The sequence below is a fragment of the Phyllopteryx taeniolatus genome, chromosome 2 (assembly GCF_024500385.1).
Source record: "Phyllopteryx taeniolatus isolate TA_2022b chromosome 2, UOR_Ptae_1.2, whole genome shotgun sequence".
In the NCBI taxonomy this organism is placed as follows: domain Eukaryota; kingdom Metazoa; phylum Chordata; class Actinopteri; order Syngnathiformes; family Syngnathidae; genus Phyllopteryx; species Phyllopteryx taeniolatus.
In genome coordinates, this window is record NC_084503.1 from 17,454,979 (window position 1) to 17,473,511 (window position 18,533).

Consider the following 18,533-nt stretch of genomic DNA (forward strand, 5'->3'; position numbering starts at 1 on the left):
ATGGATATTGGTGGCCTGACAACTGTGGTGGCCAACTCGGCCTACATTTCCGCCCGCGGGAGTTTTGACAGCACCGCTGACCCCACAGCCAACCGAGACAAGAAATGCCATTCCCGCCTCAAGTTGCCCCACATCACAGTGTGTGAAGGCCTCAAGGAGACTTTAGATTTAGGCTTCCAGAGGGTCTGTGTAGAGCAGCCCATCAGAAAATTTCTTTCCGCGGCCGCTTCAGCTGCCCCCTGCTCCAGTGTGTTCCACTAACGTGTATATGTTCACTGTGATGGGTTAAATGCAGAGAACAACTTTCATGTACATGCATGCATGTTCATGACAATAAAAGATGATTCTAATTCTAATTTTTCAGGAGTTCCTACACTCCCATAATGAGTACAAGGGTCCTTGCTGCTGAAGTATATTGAGGAGTACAACATGAGGCAGAGGATGAGGACAGAGTGAAGAAAGCAAACAAGATTTTGTTGCGGTACATGGAGCCTGGTGTCAAGTATTTCTGTGCCTTCCTGCCAGAAAATGGCATCACAAAGGTCAAAGACAAACACCAGGAAGCTGGGGATGACCTCTTCAGTGAGACTTTTGATAGTGTTATGGACTTTCTCAAGGAGGTACCATACACTTTCTTCCTGGAGAGCATGTATCTGAAGAGGTTTCTTCAATGGAAGTGGCTGGCGGTGCAGCCAATAGGAGAAGACTGGTTTTTACATTTCCGTGTGCTGGGTAAAGGGGGTTTCGGGGAGGTGTCTGCCTGTCAGATGAAGGGCACAGGAAAATTGTACGCCTGTAAAAAGCTCAACAAGAAGAGGCTGAGGAAGAGAAAAGGCTATGAGGTACACTTACACTTACGTAAACAACATTCCATTGAAAAATCCCATGTAATGTAATCATTCCTAATCCTCTGGTCTAGTTGTGTTTGTGTGATACTCTAAACCAGCATTAACAGTATCACACTTATCACACCCAAATTTTTTCCCAGGTCAGTTTTTATTGGGTCGCTGGTTGTCAGAATGACTACATTATGTAATAATAAATTGTACTGTCATGATTGTCAAAATGACTATATCATGTATAATAATAAATTGTACTGTCATGGTTGTCAGAATGACTACATCATATAATAATAAATTGTACTGTCAAGCATGTACCTTATTTTCTCGTGTATAATGCCCATTTTTCCCCCCAAAAATTGTCAAAATCAAGTGCGCATTATACATAGGTATAGGAGCAATTGGGGGGGGGAAAACTCACATTTTATAAATGTATGCCGCAATCTAGTGGTTTTAAAAAGGTGTAGCCTATACTTTCATTCCAATATGACAGGGGTACGTATGACTGCATATCTTTACAGTTGTGCTCATTAAGTTTACATACGCTGGCAGAATTTGTAAATTTGTATTAATTTTTTTAAATATAACTGGGGGCGGCACGGTGGCCGACTGGTTAGAGCGTCAGCCTCACAGTTCTGAGGTGCGGCGTTCAATCCCCGTCCCCGCCTGTGTGGAGTTTGCGTGTTCTCCCCGTGCCTGCGTGGGTTTTCTCCGGGCACTTCGGTTTCCTCCCACATCCCAAAAACATGCATTAATTGGAGACTCTAAATTGCCCGTAGGCATGACTGTGAGTGCGAATGGTTGTTAGTTTCTATGTGCCCTGCGATTGGCTGGCAATCAGTTCAGGGTGTACCCCGCCTCCTGCCCGATGACAGCTGGGATAGGCTCCAGCACGCCCGCGACCCGAGTGAGGAGAAGCGGCTCAGAAAATGGATGGATGGATGGATAGATATAACTGATGACTGAACAACAACTATCATTAATTTCTTTATGGTTATGTTTTGTTTAATGATAATGCTTTTCTGAAATTCTTGACCGTTTAATTTGAACCCCATTAAAATAAAATTGGGTTAATTAAACATATGAACACAACTGTGTGTTTTCTAATTTACTAAATAAAAGTAGGGCTGTAAATTTTAAAATAAGAGCAAGTAAATTAAAGTATTACGTGTTCAATAAAGTGCTTAACTTCAGAACAATTCTTTGTAAAAAAAAAAAAAAAAGTATCAATACAGATAATACTTCATGTTTTGATCATATGGGTGGAAGCATGCATTGTAAAAATGCAGTACACAGAGGTAGAAGGGTTTTCCAGAATTTTTAGGTCAACTTTGGGGGTGCGCATTATATACGAGAAATTTCGGTACATGTTTTCTGGAAAGGGCTTTTTTATTTGTGTATATTATAATGAATTCCAAAAATGCACAGTATATGCTGAAGATATGGCAATGCTACATTTATTTTTCTAAGTTGGGAAGAAACAAAAAAATGACTGTTTAACTACTATATTAAAATGAAGTCACATGATTAACATTGTATATACTGTATACTGTGTGTTGTGTGTGTTTCTGTATTTGTGAGAGAGAGCTTTGCTGTGGTTTTAATGCTTTATGGTTGTTGGAAAATAAGGTGGTTTTCGTCCTGGCCGTGGAACAGTGGAGCAGCTCTACACCCTAAGCAAGGTCCTCGAGGGTGCATGGGAGTTCGCACAACCAGTCTACATGCGTTTTGTGGACTTTGAGAAGGCGCTCGACTGTGTACCTCAGGGAGTTCTGTGGAGGGTACTCCGGGAGTATGGGGTACCGGATCCCTTGATAAGGGCTGTTCAGTCCCTGTATGATCAGTGTCAGAGTTTGGTCCGCATTGTTGTTAGTAAGTTGAATCCGTTTTCAGTGAGAGTTGGACTCCGCCAAAGCTGCCCTTTGTCACTGATTATGTTCCATTACTTTCACGGACAGAAGAGTTGAAGGGGTCCGGTTTGGCGACGTCAGTATTACGTCTCTGCTTTTTGCAGGTAATGTGGTTCTGATGGCTCCTTCAAGCCGTGATCTTCAACTCTCGCTGGAGCAGTTCGCAGCTGAGTGTGAAGCGGCTGCGATGAAAATCAGCACCTCCAAATCTGAGACCATGATCCTCAGTCGAAAAAGTGTGGCGTGCCCTCTCCAGGTTAGGGATGAGATTCTGCCCCAAGTGGAGGAGTTCTTGGGGTTTTGTTCAGGGCCGTGGGAAGAATGGCGGGGGAGATCGACAGGCAGAGTGGTGCACCGTCAGCAGTAATGCAGACTCTGTACCGGTATGTCATGGTGAAGGAGCTGAGCCAAAAGGCAAAGCTTTCAATTTACGAGTCCATCTACATTCCTACCCTCACCTATGGTCACGAGCTGTGGGTCGTGGCTTAAATAACAAGACTGCGGATACAAGCGGCCGAATTGAGTTTCCTCTGCAGGGTATGCAGTCTCTCAGACGTAGGGTGAGAAGCTCAGTCATCCGGGAGGAGCTCAGAGTCGAGCAGCTGCTACCCTGCATCGAGAGGGGGCAAATGTGGTGGCTTGGGCATCTGGTTAAGATGCCTCCTGGACGCCTCCCTCGTGAGGTGTTCTGGACACGTCCCATCGGGAGGAGGCCCAGGGGATGACTCAGGACAAGCTGGAGAGACTACTTGGCTGGCCTGGGGACGCCTCGGGATCCCGCCAGAAGAGCTGGACGAAGTGGCTGAGAGAGGAAATTCTGGGCTTTCCTGCTTAAGCTGCTGCCCCCGCCACTCGACCACAGATAAGCGGAAGAAAATGGATGGATGAATGGATGAAATATAAGCAAGGAGGTAAACATTTCTCCAACTGTACACTTTGTCTTCAAGATAAATTTTGTTGTCAGAATAAGATTTTCTTAATCTGATTATTTCAAATATTTCTAAAACTATGGAAACTCCAAAACAATAGGAGGCCTGTCACAAGGAACGCCCTTAAAATTACCTTCTTGCCAAACCTGCCCTGGTCATGATTTTTTTGCTTTAAAAAAGAAAAAAACATTTATTTGCGTGATATGTAGTCACTATTACAGTAGTGGTACACGGCTGGTTTTCATGTAGGCTGCGTGGGATCATTTCCTGCTCAGTGACTATGTGTGGATGGTTGTCTGTCTGTGTGCCTAGTGACTGGTGACCAATCCAGGGTTTATCACTAAACCCTAGATTAGTTTTGTCAGCACCGAACCCTGAACAGGAAATGGAGGTGAAACAGTACCAGCTGGATCTTGACTCTTGATTGTTGAATGTTGGCGATGGTGGAGAAGAGGATCCTGGCACGAGTTCACAGCAGGTTCATTGTCTCCTTGGCCTATGCCTTCCAGTCCAAAACAGAGCTGTGTCTGGTTATGACCATCATGAATGGAGGAGACTTGAGGTCAGATGCCTGTCGCCACTTTTGCACACTTCTAATAAAATAGAGAAGTTCAGAGAGTGCCCAGAAGCTGACTTTAAATGTTCATCAGAGTCAGCTTCTATATTTAGCACAGTTTAAAATGTTGTGCTAGCTTGAGTATCTGCTTGAAGTAAGTTTTGGGTTCAGGTTTTCTTACAGCGGCTTGTTTGGAAAGTAAATGAAATAATTAGACACTCCCCAAGGTGACTCCAATGTTTCCTATGTTTCTCTAGGTATCACATATATAATGTGGACGAGAACAATCCAGGGTTTAATGAGCCACGGGCCTGCTACGCAGATCATCCAGGGCATCGAGCATCTCCACCAGAAGAGGATCATCGACAGAGACCTCAAACCAGAGAATGTGCTCCTGGACAATCAAGGTCAGATGCAGCTTTCACAGACTGTACCGTATATAAAAACTGGACTTGGACTGCATACAATAGTCGATGGAATTTATCAGGTCAATATTGATGTCTATGATGTACAGAGCGTCTAAACACATACAGTATTTGTTCTTGTAGGTAATGTCCGTATCTCGGACCTCGGTCTGGCTGTGGAGCTGGCTGACGAGCAGTTCAAGATAAAAGGTTATGCTGGCATTCCAAGTATGGTTGAGCAAATCCACTTTACTGTATCTATCTGTTTGTTTGTATGTTTCTCCACCTGCAGGTTTCATGGCACCAGAGCTGCTCAAAGGAGAAGAATATGACTAAACGGTGGATTACTTTGCTCTGGGCGTTACTCTATTTGAATTTTTGGCTGCTAAAGGGCCTTTTAGGAGCAGAGGAGAGAAGGTGAATGCATTTATAAAAGCACATTGACCCTTGCATAGATTTGTAGAAATACTGTCAGAGTCTATGGATATATGTTAGTGATTATTTCTATAATGAATGTTTCTTGTTTTTTAAATATTGAGAAGAAAGGGTTGGAATGCTGACGTCTTACCAAATGTGTTTAAAGGTAAACCTGTGAGACCTGTGCTCTTCCCAGGTGGAAAACAAGGTGGTGAAGATGCGTATTTTGACTGATCCCGTCGTCTACCCGGAGAGCTTCAGTGAGAAGGCCAGGTCCATCTGCGAGGGTCTGCTCTTCAAAGAGGTGGACAAGAGGCTCGGCTTCAAGAACAGGTCATGTGATGAGATCAGGACGCACCCTTTCTTTGGTGACATTAACTGGAGAAAACTCAATGCAGGTGTGTAAGACACAATTTCAAACCATGTGGAACCCAACATGTTCCCCATGTTGCTTGGAGAGGTCATACATGTTGTTGTCATTTCAGACTTCTGCTATGTTGAACTTTCAGCTAACCTTTAACCTGCTAAACTTGCTCTTATATTCTCGTCAGGAATTCTTCTGCCGCCTTTTGTGCCAGACTCCAAGACGGTTTACGCCAAGAACATTGATGACATTGGGGCCTTTTCTACAGTTAAAGGCGTCGACCTGGAAGACAAAGACACAGATTTTTTTGACGAGTTTGCGTCTGGGAACATGTCCATCCCGTGGCAAGAGGAGATGATCATGACGGGAATTTATAGGGAGCTGACTGTGTGGGGCCCCGCTGGTACCTTACCTAATGACTTGCGACGTGAGTCTATCCTGGAACAACCGGTCCGCTTCTCCACCTGCTCGGTGTCATGAGGGAATGCTCTCAATTGAACTGTGTGTTTACCTCGTACTTTCCATGCTAAACTTGTGGACAGATGTATGTTCTTCAACATGCAAAACTAAGGATCTCTTTGTTTTCCAGTTCCTTTGTACATTTTACAAAATGAATTAGATGAAATGAGCAAGTTAGATTTTTTTGTTTTCAACAGTAAGACTTTTTTGTTATGTTCCTTCATTTTCCCACTAATATATTGCTGTTCTTCTAAAATGTACCATGGGCAAAGGTAATATTGCACAATTTTGATTGACACTGACAGAGATGAATTCATTTAACAATATTTTGATTTTGTTGTAGTGTGCATTGGTGTCGAGCTGTACTGCATCATAATGAGAGCCGAATGAATTATAGATGGATATAATTTAATATAATGGTGTAGTGGTACACTCGCCTGACTTGGGTGCGGGCAGCGTGGGTTCAGTTCCCACTAAGTGACAGTGTGAATGTGAGTGCAAATGGTTGTCTGTGTCTATATGTGCTCTGTGACTGACTGGTGACCAGTTCAGGGTGTAGTCCGCCTTTTGCCCAAAGTTGACTGGGATAGGCTCCAGCGTCCCTAAACAGGACAAGCGGTGTTGAGAATGGATGGATATAATAAATCAGAAGTCAAGGAAAATAACACAATATTCAAGAATTCAACTATTCAATTTTAAGTTCAGGGATTTGGTGAAAAAAACATACTTGTAATAATTGTTACAAGTTGTTCTGCACATTTTGGTGCAGATTTTCTGCCAAAATTAAAACATCAATTTAGCAAGAAACGACGTAAATACAGGTGATTTGTTTTAATGGGCCACAATGATGTGGCTGAACTGATCTAGCCCCCAGGCCTTGAGTTTGACACCTGTGCACAACATTAAGCTCCTCAACTTGGCACCAAAGTAATAATTATATGAGACAAAGCTTTGCTCTGCGCACAAAACGGCAAATGACTTTGTTTTTCAGTGTATAACAGACGTTCCCCCCCCCAAATCTGAAAATAGGTTAACCCGTGAGTATGCAGGAAACATTGTACAATACTTTCTAAAATAATAGAACAATCATCTAAAAATACATTTAAGCGTCCTTGCGTCCATTGAAAGGCGTTATGTAAATCCAAACACCTATCCATCCATCCATTTTCCTTACCGCTCATCCTCACGACAATCCCAGGCGTGATGGAGCCTATCCCAGCAATCTTCAGGCGAGAGGCAGGGTACACCCTGAACTGGCCACCAGCCAACCGCAGGGGACATAGAAACAAACAACCATTTGCACTCACATTCACACCTACGGGCAATTTAGAGTATTCAATTAACCTAACATGCATGTTTTTGGGATGTGGACGGAAACCGGAGTACCCGGAGAAAACCCACGCAGGCACGGGGAGAACATGCAAACTCCACACAAGCGGGGCCGGGATTTTAACCCCGGTCCTCAAAACTGTGAGGCAGATGTGCAACACCGATTATTTTTCTATTTATTTGCCTTTGTTTTCATGCTCTTGCTTCTAGACTAGAGTGTGTTATTTTCATGGTGCCGGTTTGAGAAGAAAATGGTATAAATGCTGATTTCAAATACAAGTCGTCTATCTCTAGTCTAGATCATAATGTTTGTATTTTGGATGGATTGACCATTGGAGGGCGCTGTGCAGCAAAGGTCCTATTCAGCCCAACAGCATCATGACCAGTCATATAAAACTACTCTGCTGAGTCAAGCTCATGCAAGATGCATGCAGAAACAAGTGAACACTTCTCGTGTCTCTCTCTCTCTCTCTCTCTCTCTCTCTCTCTCTCTCTCTCTCTCTCTCTCTCTCTCTCTCTCTCTCTCTCTCTCTCTCTCTCTCTCTCTCTCTCTCTCTCTCTCTCTCTCTCTCTCTCTCTGAGGAAAAGTTGAGACGTCTGAGCTCAGGTTCAGTGGCGGTGAAATTTTTTTTTTAGGGCAAACATGTTTGACTGTGTATCATGTTGTTTGTGAGCAGACACCTTGGAGGACGCAGTAGCTGCAGTGAATCAACAGGGACAAAAACTGCCTAAAAACTACTATCGAGCTTGTTGAGATCATATTTTTACCCCCTTTATTCATTCATCTTGTCTGAGCGAAAATGCAACCGCCAGAAGCTCACCAGACGACTCAGTCACCAGACACAGAGATCCTGGACCCAGAAGGTACTGTGTGATATTTATTACGTTAATTGATTCTCAACATCGCAAGCACTCTCTTCTCAAAATGTACTGTGCATTTATAAGCGCACAGAAAAAAAAGGTTGAGCTAATGTATTACTCAATATTACTTGAATGGAAATGTGTTTTCATTGCGCACACATGCAATTTCAGTTCAACATCTGAGTGACTGTGATGACTTAAATTATATTTAGAGTGTTGCTGAATGCAGGCGGCACGGTGGACGACTGGTTAGAGCGTCAGCCCCACAGTTCTGAGGACCCTGGTTCAATCCCCGGCCCCGCCTGTGTGGAGTTTGCATGTTCTCCCCGTGCCTGCGTGGGTTTTCTCCGGGCACTCCGGTTTCCTCCCACATCCCAAAAACATGCATTAATTGGAGACTCTACATTGCCCGTAGGTGTGACTGTGAGTGCGAATGGTTGTTTGTTTCTATGTGCCCTCCGATTGGCAGGCAACCGGTTCAGGGTGTACCCCGCCTCCTGCCCGATGACAGCTGGGATAGGCTCCAGCACGCCCGCGACCCTAGTGAGGAGAAGCGGCTCAGAAAATGGATGGATGGATGGATGGTGTTGCTGAATGGAATTTGTCACCAAAATAGAAGGGCAATGCAGTGAAATAATAATTTAAGAAGCAAGCAAGGAGGGTAAACCTTGGAAAAACACATGCAGATTTATTACACTGCAAATATTGCGTCCATTATTTCAGTTTGTAGCAGTACTTTATATGGGTTTATATTGCTTTGTTGCTGTTTCTCACAAAAATCAAATAATAGTTAAGTATAGTAGAGGTAAGTACATCCGCCTTACAGTTCTGAGCATGAGGTTCAATTCTGGATTCTGACCTTCATGTGTGGAGTTTGTGAGGGTTTTCTCCAGATACTCTGGCTTCCTGCCACATTCCAAAAATATGCATGTTAGGTTCATTGAGGACTCTAAATTGTCCCTTTAGGTGTGAATAAATATTTAGTTTTTGTTAATTGTGCCCCGGAATCGGCTGGCGACCAGTCCAAAGTGTATCTATACTGTCCTTGAAGTTTGACAGTCATTGTCGTGTTTTGTTTTTCATACATTAAATGTGTTTGAAAGTAAGTGCTGAAAGCGTGCAAAGAGTGAGAACAATTTAGTACTGAATTGTTGAGATATAGCTTAGGGCTTTTTCGTCATCTTGTTTGGCTGGCTAAAAACTTGACGACAACAGACAGGGGCGTACCCTTTCTTGCACAAGTCCCCTTCCCCACTATGTAAACATCAAGCGCCTTATTCCATGCAGTGGCCATTCAAAGGAATTGCCACTTCCTCTTTCCTTTTAACCTGAACCCATTACGACCAGTATAGCATGCAGTTGGCCATCAAACTATGCCCATCACTAAATACATTGTCACTTAAGTGAAAGTGTCTTGCCGACTGGCTGCACATGTGTTGGATTGCAAGGCAGCGGCGAAACAGCCAGGATTTGTCGCTCTGCGACCCATTGCCAGCTTGACCGCCGTTAGAGAGGCTGAAAGAGGTCCGGCACAACAGCACTACAGCCGTCAGCCTCACAGTTTTCTGTCGCATCTCACAGGGGCGAGGAGGAGGAGGGAAAAAAATTCATCCAAGGGTACCGGTGCATTTCGCGCGGCTGTGGCCGCTTATGGCGCACATTTTGGCGGCCACAGAAGCGCGTTGTCCCGCTGAATTTGAAAGTGGGGAAAATTGTCCTGGCGGCGCGGCTTATGGTCATTATTTATCAGAGGCTGCCAGTCTTCAGTCCGTGAGAGCCACTACAATGTGGGTCACTTGGAATTCTCCTCTCCCCACTTAGGAGCCGTGAGAGGAGGCACTTACAGTATTTGATTGACAGCTGAAAGTTCTGAGGGTTTTCAGAGCATTTAGCGATATGTCCAAGGTGTCTACTCTATTCGATGTGACGGACATGATGACGACTATTGTCAATGTTGGAATCCAACGCACACCACGCCAAGATCTCACTCCCATCCCCCCACATCTGAAACCAATGTCCACTAAGATGCGAAGGGCCCCTCCTCCACCCATGAAGAATCTTATCTCCAAATCTGACTGATACAGTATGTGAGGGGTCGTGGCTGCAAAAAGATACAAACACCATTCTTGTCCAGAATAAGTCAGACCCCTATGGAAATCAAGCATTTCATCCCTGTAATTACAAGGGACGGAAAGTTGGTCAAACAAATATGGCATAAAAAAGTAGAACTACAAACTTAGTGAGAATAAAATCTGAACCTATCAAACCATTGTCTCCAGTTATCGCTGCGAGACTTGCTCTATTCAATATCAGGTCACTGGGTAATAAATCAGTGTTGATTATGAACATCATTACAACCTACGATCTAGACATTTTGCTATTAAATGAAATGTGGTTAATAGAAAGTAGCTGGAATACCATTTTAAATGAGGCAACACCAGCAAATTTTAATTTTATGAACAAGTGTCGAATAGGAAAAACGGCAGTGGTATTGCTGCTATTTTTATGTCATTATTTCATTCATTCATTCATTCGTCTTCCGTACCGCTTATCCTCACTAGGGTCGCGGCGCGCTGGAGCCTATCCCAGCTATCTTTGGGCGAGAGGCACCTTTAGTAAAAGGTGATCCAAAGGTTATTGTTTTAATAATTTATAGACCTCCAAGATACAATAGAAAATGTATGGAGGATTTTTCATAAATGCTGTCAGTTATTTGCTCTGACTACAACTATTTTGTCATAACAGGAGACTTTAACATTCATGTTGACAATAACATGGGAAAAAAATCTAAAGAACTCTCTGCTATACTAGAGACATTTGACCTCTCTCACCATATTAAGAGTCCAACCCACACTCAAGAGAACATGCAAACTCCGCACAAGCAGGGCCGGGGATTGAACCCACCGTGCCACCTCTTTAAATTACAGATTATCCCCAAAGTTCAGACAACCTCTATGTCTATTAAGAAAAGATACATAAATGAAAGTACCGCCACTAAGTTTATGAAGACCATAGCTGTGTCACAAACTGTGAATGCTGAGACAGTTAATCAACTTTGGATAAATTCACTTGGAAAATCTCAAATATCATGAATGGTCTCGCACCTATTAAAACTAAGAATCTAGAACACTGTGGAGGAGCACCATGATGGTGAAGACCTCTAAATCAAAGTGTAGGAAAGCGGAACATACGTGGAGAAAAACTCAACTTCAAATAGACTATGACCTCTACTGACAAAGTATTTGTATTTTTTAACCGAGAGTTAGTCAGGGCTAGACAGCAACACTACTCTGAAATCATCAGTAAGAACTGCAACAATACTCGCAGTCTGTTTGCTATGGTTGACAATCTCACAACCCCCTCGAATCAGAACTCCTAATAGCAGATAAATGCAATGAATTTGCTTATTATTTTAGTGAAAACAATTTGTTAAACTGTTTTAGTTGTATTTTTCTCTTTCTTTTAAATGTTTATAAGCTGTTTTTAAATGCTTTTAATCATGTAAAGCACATTGAGTTACCTTGTGTATTTGCTTTGTTTTGCTTTCTAATGTTTGCAGAAGTGTTTACAGCTACCAGTGTATCTAACACTGTTCCTGTGATGACAAATACAGTGCCGTGAAAAAGGATCGGGCCCCTTCTCAAATTCTGATATTTTTGCATAGTTCCCCACTTTAACATTTAAGATCATCTTGATTGAACAGGTCTGGAGGTAATCAGGCTTGGATGTGATCAGTGAAATGAACCAAAAATTGTGTTTATCTACAATTAATTCATGATTTAACATCAGCAGCTGCTTCACAGTTCTGAGGACCTGGGTTCAAATCCGGCCCCGCCTGTGTGGAGTTTGCATGTTCTCCCCGTGCCTGCGTGTTTTTTTTCCGGGTACTCCGGTTTCTTCCCACATCCCAAAAACATGCATGGTAGGTTAGCGTAATTTCTCGTGTATAATGCGCATTTTTCCCCCCCAAAAAATTGTCAAGTCAATAGTGCACATATGTATAAGGGAAAATGGAAAAAACTTTCACATTTTATAAATGTCGGCACGTTGGGCGACTGGTTAGAGCGTCTGCCTCACAGTTCTGAGGACCTGGGTTCAATAACCGGCCCTGCCTGTGTGGAGTTTGCATGTTCTCCCCGTGCCTGCGTGGGGTTTCTCCGGGTACTCTGGTTTCCTCCCACATCCCAAGAACATCCATGGTAGGTTAATTGACAACTCTAAATTGCCCGTAGGTGTGAATGTGAGTGCGAAAGGTTGTTTGTCTATGTGTGCCCTGTGATCGGCTGGCGACCAGTTCAGGGTGTACCCCGCCTCTCCCCCAAAGTTAGCTGGGATAGGCTCCAGCACCCCCACAACCCTAGTGAGGATAAGCAGTATGGAAAATGGATGGCTGGATGAATGGGTAATTACTTCTTTACACAGGGCCATGAACTTTGGAGAAAAAAAAAAAAAAGATAATCCTTGAATCCAATTGCAATCATCTTTTGCGCTCTTCCTGTGATACTTGCTCAGTGAGGTGGCCTCTGCACTCATTTCATAGCAAACTGGTATCCGGGTTTCCAGTTTGGTGGCATACCCCCTCTCCCCCCCAAAAAAACAAAAAAAAACAACAAAAAAAACATTCTTTCAAAAACAAAAGGCACACTTTATGGAAAATTCAGATTAAAAGTAAAGTTCAAAGTAAATAGTATGACTTGTCAAGTCATGTAGTTCAAGTCAAAGTCAAGTTGAGTCTCATGAATGCCAAGTTGCAGTCAAGTTGAGTGTTTCATTAGTCTTAGCCAAGCAATTCGCAAGTCCTGCAATTGGCAACTCGAGTCTGACTCGATTCAAGTCCACCTCTGCTTTTCTCCCAGTTGCGTTTTCCCTGTTTGAGAGTAATTCCCATCCACAGTTGCCTATGTGCGGAGGAGGAAAACAGCTCTGTGGGTGACTGTGGCTCTACTGACTCTATCTCTGGTGGTGTTGGCTGTGGGTTTGATCTCTGCCACTCGCACTGACAACGTTCCCGTGGCTGGATATTACCCAGGAATCACTGTGAGTGGCAAGCACCTTCCTGCTCATACCTTCACTTCTACAGTCCTGCCTGACTTTGTAGATTCATCCCAACTTTGTTTTTGTCCTCATCCAGTTGAGTTTTGGGGCATTTCTGGGCATCGTTGGTATCCACCTGATCGAAAACCGCAGGCCTATGGTAAGTGTCATCCCTGTTACACATTTAATAGTTACATAAACCCAGTTGGGACAGACAGTCGCATGACACAATGTTGGTCTTCATTAAGCACTGATGTTTGTAACCCAAACAGTAAGCAGAAAATGACAAAATGTGATGGATGGATGGATGGATGGATGGATGGATGGATGGATAGATAGATAGATAGATAGATCAGAAGTAAAAAGATACATGTGACATATATAAATGATTCTGTTACTGTCATTACCTCTGTGTTTTGCAGGAAATTGTTCCGCTATGAGGAAAAATGTGATTACTCTGTTCCTAAGTAACGTGTTCTTGCTGTTTGGGCCCTAGTCACTGGTCGTGACTGCATTTGTGGTCAGTCAAAGGGATTCTGATTGGCTGTGTATTTCGTTGGCAAGAACAGAAATTGAATTAGCATTGGTTGTTTGCTGGGGGGGCGGCTCGATTATTTCAGACAGCCACACAGCTGAAGTGCCTGGTTGTGTAATAGGAGGCACACAAATGTGATTGTGTTGCCCATTTCAGACCTGAAATGTTGACTTTTTTAGATTGTGGTCTCATAGGTTTGATGATTTAATTTTTCTGCAATAATCTCTATAAAGTGACAGTCAGACAAACATGAGGGTTTGGTTGTGTCATTGAAGTAACTAACACAACTATCCTTACAGAATAATAGTCATTCTAAAGGTTAAGTTTCTGATACTGTTCTCCGATTGGATGTCATTTGATTATATAGATGTACTTACTGTAACAATATGTACGTCTTCACCTGACCCCTCTCTAAAACAAGTTGATCATAGCTCAACATTATTTCAGTTCCTGCTATTATTTCGACACCATGACAGGTAAAAACACTTTCACTGAGATGCTTGAACAGTTTTAAATAGACTGTCCAGAGCAAATGGAGCTATTTATTGTATCCGCTGTCTTCATGACTGGCGAAGGCGACCAAGTGTGTCTGTAGTGAATTTTTCATGTGAACTTCAGGGTGTTGTGTGGCAGCTCGGATCCGCTTGTCAGTGTTGGGTATTTGATCTAAAAAGCTGAGCAAAAGTGGAAGATGAATTGAAAGCGTTTTAAAATACATTTCTGCCTATCCAGGCGCTGTTGAGTACAAAACACAAGATTACCAGAGACCTCATGTTTACAGTACAAATGTGGTAAGGAATCCTTCTTTGACGAGTTTATAGGGTCTCCTGTGAAACATTTTTCAGTTATTGTTGTTTTTTGTTGTTGTTGACAAAGTGACAAATCACAACTTAGTTTTCGACCCTAATGAGAAGAAACGGTATTGAAAATGGACGGACAAAACCAAAATTGTCTTGTCACATCACAGCAGTTTTGCACTGCCCCCAAGTTTGTTTTCGAGTTAGTGTTATAATTAGTTTTTATGCGTTAACACCTGTCTGAGCTTTTAACAGAACGCACTCCTTCTAGTTTTGAAAACTACTTTTATTCTAATTATTTTGGACAGACAGACTGCTGAATCATCTCCCAAATGCAAAACACAGTTGTATCTTTAACGCAAGTACAGTATGTGCTGTGGATATTCACCCCTTTATGCTGTCATTTGCCGTGCATGTGTTTTGAAACTTTAATGATGCTGGCTGTGGCCCATGTGGCATCATACAGGTGTCCGCTTCCCTCCTGAGGCAGAGGCTTTCGCTGTAAGAGGAGAGCTGCCAGGTTACTCTTTAAGGAACACCTACATGTACCCAAGTAACAAGAGCTGTGCAGCATGAAGCATCTTCATGCATTTAGGACTTCATACACTTGTTTTGGTCAAGATATGATTTGAGGTGTGAACAGCAGTGATGAGTTCAACTACTGTAGGCCTACTGGGCCTCGAAAAGAATCTTTTAGTGCTTTCAACATCTCTTTAACACGCACAAATGTAATGCAATCCTCTTACTGCATCAACCAAACCACTGGAGATATACAATATGAATTAAATATGATTATGTGAATATGTATTTAGAAATATTACATACTAAATTGACTCAGTTCATCAACTTGTCATGTATGCCTTTGTTTTGAAGTGCTAGTTTCACTTCAATATAAACTTCTTTTTCTCCCTGATATTTCACACTTATTCACCAACTTGTATGCAACATCCACACATTTTACTACATTTTTTAGGTTTCTAGCCATGTTCGAGGTATGATCAAAGCGTGTCAGAACGACAGAACACTGCTCGTGTACACAAACAAAAAGTTCCTGCTTGGATTGAATTGAAATTTGTGACCGAAACCTTGACTCTTTTGTAGAAAAATGCCCTTGTTAGTATTATTAGTAGAAAATGTAATGTTTCAGATTTTTCAATGGCGGCAGTCATTCGAGCCATCTCATTCCGGGCCACACCAAGAGGAAATGATATTGTTGCATATGTGCAATAAACAAGCATAGTTAATAAATCTTTCTTTGACTAGATTGTTTTGAATGTGCTTATCAAACACCACAACGGCACCCTGCACCGTCCAGCCCACCACCACAAGTAAATTCTCAACCTAGGGGAAACACTGCAGCGCATTGTATAATAATGCACACGACTTACAATATATAGTAAGTATTTTTCTCCACAGCTTACCCTCCACATAAGCAAAATCCCACTGATTAGCTGTAGTAAGACTTGCCAGCTGATTACGATTGGACTCATCTACAGCTACGTGGCAACTTTTCGGTGCAGTCATAATTGAGACAGTGCGGTGAGAGGTGTGTGCAGCTCCCAATAGGTCAGTACTATCAATATCTGGAAACAGAAAGCTAGCATAGTAGGAATTAAGAGGATTTGTGCCATATCCTTTGTAAAACATAATAGTGTAAAATAAACATTGCAGTCATGTCTGCTTCTTTCATATCTCATTGTATGTCAATATTTGAAAAGTTTTATACAGCAAGCACTTCCCAGCTGTTAAGTACAGTATGTTTCATAGATCTATAGTTCAAAAACTTGACGTGAAAGAGAAAAACTGAGATCCGTTTTGGATTCCGCACCCAAAATAATTTGTTAAAAACAGCTGTCAGACCTAACTCAACAAAAATTGTGTTCCCGGTGTTAGTCATTCATTGCACAGTCACACCCTAGTGGTGGTAAGCTACTTGTGTAGTCACAGCTGCCCTGGGCGGTCTGACGGAAGCATGGCTGCCATTCTGTGCCTACGGCCCCTCCGACCACCACCAAACTCCCCGGGAACCTGGATTTCAGCTCTGCCTTCAACTCTATCTCCCAGCCCTACTTCGTGACAACCTCTCCCAGCTCAATGTGCCTGACTCCCTCTGCAGGTGGTGGACAGAAGCAGGGACCAGAAGCAGCATGCGCAGCTGGGGAAGACTGTCTCGGACACTCGGATGGACCATCAGCACAGAATCCCCTCAGGGCTGTGTACTTTCCCCTTGGCTCTTCTCCCTGTACACCAAGTGCTGCACCTACAGCCATCAACCCGTAAAACTGATCAAGTTTGCAGACAACACCATCACCCTCATCGTCCTTATCTTGGACGTTGATGAGTCTTCCTACAGGTGGGAGTTGGACTGGCTGGCATCCTAGTGAAACCACAACAACCTGGAGCTTAACACCCAGCAAACTAAGTAGATGATCGTGGACTTCAGGAAAGTCACAGCCCCACTGTGCTCCCTCACAGACTCCTCGCTCTCCATTGTGAACTCCTTCCGCTTCCTGGGCGCCAACATCACCCGCAGCCGACCATCAGCTTCCTCACCAAAAAAGCCCAGCAGAGGATGCTCTTCCTACGACAGCTGTGGAAATTTAAGCTGCCAGCCAAGATGCTGGTGCAGTTATAGACAGCCATGCAGCCGCTATGCCGGTGCCACTGCCAGGGACAGCCACAGACTGCAGCGCACTGCCTGTGTGGCGCAGAGAAGGTGATCGACTGTAGGCTCCCATTCATCCAGGACCAGTACGTCTCCAGGACGTGCGGGTCGGATCGCGGCTGACCGTATACATCCTGGACACAGCCTGTTTGACCCTCTCCCCCACGGTGGCAGGCGATGATCTTAAACATTGGGCCACGGCTGCCCAATGCAGTAAGGAGAAGAGAATGAATGAATCCGATAAAGGCTGTTTTAGATCCAATCCAGTGACATTTCCGCTCAATAATTGACACTGAATAATTATTTGCGATCTCAAAGAGGAGACAAACTGTATTTGTACATTACTGTATTTTCACGACCGTAGGGCGCACCGTATTAAAAGGCGCAGCCTCAGTTACGGGGTCTATTTCTGTATTTAACACATACATAAGGCGCACCGTATTATTGGGCGCAGGCATAGTAAAACATACGCTAGCTTAAAACATATGGTAGCATGCATGCACGCTAAAACAATGTTTTTAAAAAGGCAGCGGGAGTATTTAACAATGTACTCACATTATTTTTTTGATCAATCCTCATCCACAAATCCATCAAAGTCCTCATCCTCTTTATCCGAAATGAACAGCTGGGCAAGTTCTCCATCAAACATGCCGGGTTCCCTCTCGTCATTGTCAGAGTCAGTTTCATTGCCAGGGGACTGTTCAGCAACGATGCCGGCTTTCGCGAAAGCTCGGACAACGGTCAAAGCAGATACCTTAGTCCAGGCATCCACAATCCATTCACAAATTGTGGTGTAACTCGCCCGGCGTTGCCTCCCAGTCTTAGTTGCGCTTGGTTTTTCACAGCGGCTCCTCGTCCATCCAGCCCTTATGATTGGCCTTAACGATGACTTCGGCTGGAAACTTTTCTTTAGGCAGCGTCTCCCTCTTAAAAATCACCATAGGTGGCAGTTTCTGTCCATTACCCTGGCCACCAAGCACAACAGTAAAAGGCGACTTCTCGTGCCCCGTTGTGCGTATCGCTACCGTGGTGGTCCCCTTCTTCTCTACAGTGTGGTTAGCCGGGATGTCAAAAGTGAGCGGCACCTCGTCCATGTTGGTGATGTGGTTGGGCTGGATGTGTTTGTCGGCAATCTTTTTACTGCAGTAGGAGCGGAAGATGGCCAGCGTTTCCTTGTAATCCGCCAGAAGTTACTGCGCCACGGTAGTCCTTGCCCGGATGGATAGATGGCGCCGTTTCATAAAACGAAAGCACCAAGACGGACTTCTTTGAAAATGTTCGATTTTCATTTCTTCTGCAAGCGTTATTGCTCTCAGTTGAATGGTGACTGAAGAGACGCTTCTCCCGGCTGTTCTTTGCTGATTAATCCAATGCTCAAGTTGGTCTTCCAACTCGGGCCACCTCGCCTTATTTCCGCGGAAACTCAGCTTCGTC

At 43.6% G+C, this 18,533-nt stretch overlaps 1 protein-coding gene across 1 annotated transcript in view; it reads left to right on the forward strand.

Moving 5' to 3' along the window:
- Positions 1 to 18,533, forward strand: part of grk1a (G protein-coupled receptor kinase 1 a) — a 28,098-nt gene continuing 9,565 nt past the window's right edge. Inside the window, 13 exon segments of the mRNA XM_061766296.1 lie at positions 1 to 183; positions 365 to 401; positions 404 to 432; positions 435 to 843; positions 4,114 to 4,240; positions 4,492 to 4,551; positions 4,553 to 4,641; positions 4,783 to 4,866; positions 4,931 to 5,055; positions 5,252 to 5,453; positions 5,607 to 5,846; positions 12,963 to 13,105; positions 13,200 to 13,262. Of these exon segments, the coding sequence (XP_061622280.1) occupies positions 1 to 183; positions 365 to 401; positions 404 to 432; positions 435 to 843; positions 4,114 to 4,240; positions 4,492 to 4,551; positions 4,553 to 4,641; positions 4,783 to 4,866; positions 4,931 to 5,055; positions 5,252 to 5,453; positions 5,607 to 5,846; positions 12,963 to 13,105; positions 13,200 to 13,262 (1,791 nt within the window).